Consider the following 7,291-nt stretch of genomic DNA (forward strand, 5'->3'; position numbering starts at 1 on the left):
ACCATCTGATCTGGATACGGACTGGATCGGGTGACTGCAGTGACCATCTGATCTGATACAGACTGGATCTGGTGGCAGCGGTGACCTTGGAATAAGAGAGAAACAGACTAATATTAGCGTAGATGCCATTCTTCTAACGATGTAGCAAGTACATCGGGTGTTATGGGAAGTGTTCCCGGTTCCGGTTGACCTAATTAATGCAGCCTAAAAATCCTTTAACGGATTTGAATATTAGAAGCGTATTAGTGTGTTATGTGTAAGCCAAGTGTTCATTCAGATTTTAAAAGTGGTGTGGCGTATTCCAGCCTTTAAACTAAAAATCAACCTGTCTCTGATTTAAACCATATTTGTGTTTTCTCTCATTCGCCAGGTGACGAGACTCCCAGAGAAACCAGCTCATTAATCAGTACAGATCATGATGACAGCATTTACGGCAAGAATATGGCTCTCTATGAGGTAACAAACTGCTTAAAACAAACCCTTTCTTCTTTGTGCATCAGCTATCACTGTTGAGAACTTTATGTTCAAATAAAATACTTCACCTTATTTATATCGTGTCTCTAAATTACGATGCAATGCTGTATGTATTAAATTATTTAGCTCCTCTTTACTCACAGGATGAGATGGACAGCACACCGATGGTATCATCCCTCCTCAACAAACTAGCCAACTACACCAACATAACCCAGGGGGTCATCGAGCACGAGAAGGCGGAGAGTGAGGATGGGATTCAAAGGGTCACCATAAATGTGAGTCTCCAATATGACTGGCACTGAGATGATTAAAAGACTTAAAACACGATTGAAGATGATTAAAACATACATTGAATTCACAGCTTCTGCAGACATTTTGCTGGTATTTGTCCTACAGAACTTAAATGTTTTCATTTTATGTGTCAATCTGTTTGAAGGGCCCTCAGATGGGCACATTTATAGGTGTGTTCCTGCCCTGCATGCAGAACATTCTGGGTGTGATTCTTTTCCTGCGGCTCACATGGATAGTGGGTTCCGCGGGAATCATGGAGGCCCTTGCTATCGTCTTCATGTGCTGTTCTTGCGTGAGTTTTTTCCCCATTTTCAATACAAAAGCACCTTTTTTGACTCACTAACCTAGTTTATTTGTGTATCCAGGTGTGAAAAGACACACACACACACAAAAAAATGTTTTCCAATCAGTTCAATCTAAAAATGCCTTTTTGTCAGTTTTGTCACACAAAGAAATGAAAAACTTGGCATGGCCAAAAGTATGTCAACACTTCCTTATAATTATCAGATTTGGCTCGGATAATTATCGGATTCCAGTGATTCTATAGCATACAGTGACTATAGATAACTATGTGCTTCAGACTTTGTGCAAACAGTTTCAGCATGACAATGCCTCTGTGCACAAATTGAGACCATTTTGAAATGTTTTACCAAGTCAGGTGTGGAAGAATTTTACTAACCTACTCAAAGTACATTTTTTTTTTTTTTATAAAAACATGACTGCAATAAACTAATTTCTATGATAAAAATAAAAATTATTGATGAATTATTAATAATGATTTATATTTTAGAGCTGTCAGAATGGTCAAGACAAATCTGTACACAGAGAAAAGTAGCTGTGAGTAGCAGGAAGCTGACAGTTTGTTGTCAATCACAATGAACAAGAAAAATTGACCATGGATTATTCAATATGGCAAACCTCTGGGGAATCACCAGTTGTAAAAACAACAACAACAACAAATGGTTATTTATTTGTCCATTTGCCTCAAACCACATTCATCCACACATATGTTATACATTTTTAAAAGATACCAGTTTGAACATTAACTTTGGCAGCCCTAAAATATTAAAAGTAAAAGTAAAACTGGAAAGCTCTGCAACATTTAGAACTAAAGGTGAACTCTAACAAAACAAAACAAAAAGTAAATTGAAACAAAAAACACACACAAAAAAATTGCCAATGGAAATAAAAACTTAATAAAAAATTCAAGATAACCAGGCAGCAAGCATATATACAGGCAGGTTTGTCTTTGGGATGGCCATATGAGGTATTCTTGTAGCCTTTTTTGATCATATATTTTACACTCATATTTAACAAAATATTTAGTATTGTAATAATAAAAATAAATAAATCTGCTTTACATCTGTCTTTTCTCTTATCTCTAGACCATGCTGACTGCAATTTCAATGAGTGCCATTGCGACTAATGGTGTAGTGCCTGGTATTATATCAATCTGCTATGTCACTCTTTTATATATTATTTTTTATTATTATTGAATCCATATTTGCTTCAAGTCACTTGATTCTCTTCTCTTCCCACTTTAGCTGGTGGTTCATACTACATGATCTCCAGAGCATTAGGCCCAGAGTTTGGAGGAGCAGTGGGTTTGTGTTTCTACCTGGGCACCACATTTGCAGGTTCTATGTACATACTTGGAACCATGGAAATTTTTTTGGTGAGTCAAAACTTACAGGCCAACATTAACAATTTCTTGCAAACAAATACACTACTCATTCAGCACTACAGAAGAACTTGTGTCAGCACTGAACTAACACGAGTCAGCAGATTCTATAATTAACTTTCTAGACATAACCTCAAAAATCACATTAACTAATGCATCCTCAGTATGATAACAACCCTTTCTCTCTCTCTCTTTCAAACCCTGTTACAGACATACATAATGCCCAATGCAGTTGTGTTTAAAGCAGAGACTGGAGAGCCAAATGGAATGCAAAATAACATGCGCATTTATGGGACATGCTGTTTAGCTATCATGGCTCTGGTAGTATTTGTTGGAGTGAAATATGTCAACAAGCTGGCCTTGGTCTTTCTGTCCTGTGTAATGCTGTCAATTATGGCCATCTATGCAGGAGTCATCCAATCCGCCATCAAGCCTCCCGATTCTCAGTGAGTAGTGGTGTGATTTTTCTATGGTAAAAATTGTATGGATTTTTTTACATGGACATTTAAACTCCACACAGCATAAAACATTATGTTGCGTTCAATTGTACAAATTATTATGTCTCACATTCAAGTCGGACAAACAAAATAATTATATTGTGAACAATAAACCCAAATGACTACATATGAATTCAGAATGATGAAAAACAATTAAAAAGCAGCACAGTGGAGGGCAAAATCTTTCTACTAACAGGAAGCGACGTAACAAAATTCTAAACAATTTGTCCATTTACACTGAATGAAAAAATATATATCTACAGTACACTGAACGCGAGAATGGAGAGCGAAGCAAAATCACAAAACAGCCAATCAGCAGGGGTGCTTTTCCCCAAAAGTGTCATTAGCCAACTTTGGTCGCAAGTTCCATTGAACTCTGTTGGTAACGATGGAACTTGCGACCATAGAACCCCAGAACAGTTCTCACTGTTTGTGCGCGCTCTCTCACGTCGGAAACGCATTGCAGCTGAAGATTGTAAAAAGAACGCGGTACCTTGTCATTCTCATGACGTCAGTGATGTCTGGCTGGACAGGCTTTTATGGTTCTCCTTGTAGAATTTGAGAAATTTCTCAAATTATTTCTGATTCTAAACTTCTACAATCATTCTCCACTACGTCCATGTTTAATATTGATATACACGAGGAGCGGAACTTTGGTCAGTGTGTGCTGGGCTACCTGGCGTGATGTTACAACAAAACTGCTGACAGCTGGACACTTTATTTATTTATTTATTGGTCTAAATAGGGTCTATAAACGCCTATGTCTTAGGATTTGATTAAAATATGCTACCGTTTAATTTACAATGTTTAAATGTTTAAGATATATCTAATGCGATGGAGCATATTGTTTGAACACAATTACAATTATGGTCTCTTTTGTATTTCAACAGAGTCTGTCTGCTAGGCAACCGCACTTTGCAAAATTCTAAGTTTGACAAGTGTCTAAAGACAGAGGTCATCAACAACGTAACCACTCCCACCAAACTATGGACGCTTTTTTGTGAAGGTGATTTAGGAAATGCAACATGCAATGAATACTTCACCCAAAACAATTTAACAGTGATTCAAGCTGTTCCTGGCTTGCTCAGCGGGGTCATATCAGGTAAATACTCAAATAAAATTACACACCAAGCTATACAAATCTCATTTAACTTAATTAGTTGTACACCACCAGATTACATGATGATCAGTGTTGGGGAAAGTTACTTTTAAAAGTAATGCATTACAATATTGCGTTACTCCCTAAAAAAGTAACTAAGATGATAACATTGTTTTGATGCATTTTCACTAAGACTTCAGTTTAGGCAGCTCAGTGTTTTACTAAGAGTTAATGTTTCTCCTATAGATAACATGTGGGCACACTATGGACACGACAAGACAATAGTGGAGAAGGAGGGAAAGAGTTCAGAACAAACTTCGGATAACACCGGTGACATTTCATATTATGTCCTCAATGACATCACTACCTTCTTCACCCTCCTGGTTGGAATCTACTTCCCTTCAGTTACAGGTATTTCAAACCTGTATGACTTTCTTTCTTCGGTAGAAAGGTGAATTTTTTGTAGTACTGGTGGATTTCAATGTAATTAAAATGAATGTGGGATACTGAAAGTAGTAAAAAAAAATAAGTACAACACAGAACAGAAACAGAAAATAGATGTAATGAAGACCAAGTTCTAGTGAAATTCTACAATCCTCTTTAAGTCCATCATTATGTGTGTGTATTGAGTGGCAGTTTCTCTGTGCAGATGATAAGGTTGTAGGGTGTGACGGCGTCTGAAATAGACAGTTTAATTTAGGGTTACAGTGTGTCTCTTCCATGTGTTTATGTAAAAACAGTTATGTTTATGAAGGCCAAAAGCATAAAAAATGTGAGCAGTGTATGCCCTTCACAATGTTACTTGTGCTTCGTATTTTCAGTTTTGTTGTATTTTTGGCTTCAAATTACTAAAAAACAAACTTTTTCTTTTTCTTCACTTACAAATGATAGGATTCATCTGCAGGTTAGGTTTCAGTGGATTGTGAGTAAATATCCACTTCAGTAAGCGCTGTTTTTTTTCTTTTGGTATCACATTTTACAGAGAAGGAAACCTCTTCAATTGATTCAATGTGTGAGTGATCTGTGCGAATGATTCAGATGGAATCGCAAACTATTTCAAGACCATTTTCTAACCCACTTATCTGATTATTTAGAAGGAGCAAAGTCAAAAGAGGGATTCTTTAGTGAATCGGGCATCACTGGCAATATTTACTGTACGCAGAGAGGAAAAAATGTGTAACATTATAGACTCTGTCAACACTATCCTGCTGCCTAATACGTCAAATAACTCAAAAAACTAATAACAATATCAATAAGTTTAGTTAAACTACTTGCTGTGGGAAAAGTGTTTTAAAAGTATTATGAAACACATTAAATGTTTTTCTCTGATTTTCACAGGAATCATGGCTGGGTCGAACAGGTCTGGAGATCTTAGAGATCCTCAGAGGTCCATTCCCACTGGTACCATTATGGCTATTGCAACCACTTCTGTCATCTGTATCTTTTTCTGCAAAAAAATAAAAAATAAAGCCGCTAAGGAAAGAATATTAAGCAAGTCAGATGAATACCTTAATGATGCTAAACAGACATTTCCTGTGTGGTGTTATTTGGAGCATGTATTGATGGTGTTGTGCTGCGAGACAAGTAAGTGCTATGTAAGTTTTTTTGTAAGTGGTTTACAAAAATGCTTGCTAAATCAATTCAGATCAAATCTGCAGTCGCAGTTTTCACATGTAATATATTCTTCCTGTTTTAACGTGGTTTTGCATGCTTGCTTTCGTAATAGGTATGGAGAGTCAGTTAGAGGAACTCTAGTTGTTGCCACACTAGCTTGGCCATCTTCATGGGTGATTGTGATTGGCTCATTTTTCTCCTGTTGTGGGGCGGGGCTACAGAGCCTCACCGGTGCTCCCAGGATCCTACAGGCTATAGCTCGAGATGGCATCATGCCATTCTTACAGGTAACAACATGCCCTGGCTTCCCTTTGTGATCTTATATTAGGTAAAGTTACATTTACATGTCTTGAGGCACAAGTGTGCTTGAATTGTTCTCGCTCACAGAAAATTTATAGAAAGAAAGCACTTTTGTCTTGACTATGAAGCCTAACATGACGTACTTCTTACTGGTAGGTGTTTGGTCACAGTAGATCTAACGGTGAGCCAACCTGGGCCTTACTCCTAACTGCAGTGATCTGTGAGATTGGGATCCTCATTGGTTCCCTGGATAATGTTGCTCCCATCCTCTCAATGTGAGTGTGTTCCATTTGCTTTCACATCTTTTCTTTGTGACAAAACTAGACTCAGACGGAATCTTTTTTTTTTTCTTCTTCTTCTACTTTGTACTCATTTTGGGAGTAAAAGCTTGAAATTTAAATGAGACATTGACATATGACTTATGATGACGTTAAAATTTATGTTTTCATGAATATTATAAAAATGTGTATCAATGAAATTTTGTACTATAATTGTGCCTGCATTGTAAATGTGGTCATCACATGCAGTTCTGCTACTCCGTTTGTGAATTTTTGTGTTCAGTATCATTGAGATACTATTATAGTTTTAGTTAATAGTTTGAATTTAAATTATTATCTGTTTTATTATCATTTTTGATTTAGTAATTTTGTTGTTTGTCATTTTTAATAGGGTTTTTTAACAGGTCTATATAGTTTTTATTCTTTCTTTTTTGTCTTAGATTTTGTTACTGTAAATGTTTCCTTGGCTACTAGCTGAAATAAGTTTATTTTTATATTTTTATATTTTATTTCAATTAACAAAAATGTTTTTTATGGTTTTAACTTCAGTTAACTATAATAACTAGTACTAACTAGTACAATCAGTAGTCAATTCTCAGCCCCCCACACACAGGACTTCAAACCAACCACACCCACTACTAAAACTCCCATCTTCTCCTTCTGTCCCCTCACTGAGGCAGAAGTATCAAAACTTCTCCTCTCCAGCCATCCTACAACATGCCCTCTGGACCCAATCCCCTCACACCTTCTCCAAGCAATCTCTCCTACACTTTTACAACCACTCACACATATCATCAACACATCTCTCTTCACAGGCACTTTCCCCACTTTATTCAAGCAGGCTCGGGTAACCCCATTGCTCAAAAAACCTACATTAAACATTTCACTTACAGATAGCTACAGACCTGTCTCTCTCCTTCCATTCATAGCGAAAACCCTTGAATGAGTTGTTTTCAACCAGGTATCATTGTTTCTTTCACAGAACAACAAACTGGACGCTAACCAGTCAGGTTTCAGGAGTGGCCATTCAACTGAGACTGCGTTACTGTCAGTTACG

At 36.9% G+C, this 7,291-nt stretch overlaps 1 protein-coding gene across 1 annotated transcript in view; it reads left to right on the forward strand.

The window, feature by feature from the left end:
- LOC107718080 (solute carrier family 12 member 7-like) overlaps positions 1-7,291 on the forward strand; it is a 22,528-nt gene that overhangs the window by 6,542 nt on the left and 8,695 nt on the right. The window contains exons 2-13 of the mRNA XM_016525027.1: positions 371-456; positions 618-749; positions 911-1,057; positions 2,151-2,205; positions 2,310-2,440; positions 2,657-2,892; positions 3,834-4,045; positions 4,289-4,453; positions 5,381-5,479; positions 5,569-5,626; positions 5,769-5,943; positions 6,113-6,231. Coding sequence (XP_016380513.1) covers positions 371-456; positions 618-749; positions 911-1,057; positions 2,151-2,205; positions 2,310-2,440; positions 2,657-2,892; positions 3,834-4,045; positions 4,289-4,453; positions 5,381-5,479; positions 5,569-5,626; positions 5,769-5,943; positions 6,113-6,231 — 1,615 coding nt within the window. The remainder of the gene's footprint in view (positions 1-370; positions 457-617; positions 750-910; positions 1,058-2,150; positions 2,206-2,309; positions 2,441-2,656; positions 2,893-3,833; positions 4,046-4,288; positions 4,454-5,380; positions 5,480-5,568; positions 5,627-5,768; positions 5,944-6,112; positions 6,232-7,291) is intronic.

The sequence above is a fragment of the Sinocyclocheilus rhinocerous genome, unplaced genomic scaffold (assembly GCF_001515625.1).
Source record: "Sinocyclocheilus rhinocerous isolate Xijiao unplaced genomic scaffold, SAMN03320098_v1.1 scaffold480, whole genome shotgun sequence".
Classification (NCBI taxonomy): Eukaryota; Metazoa; Chordata; class Actinopteri; order Cypriniformes; family Cyprinidae; genus Sinocyclocheilus; species Sinocyclocheilus rhinocerous.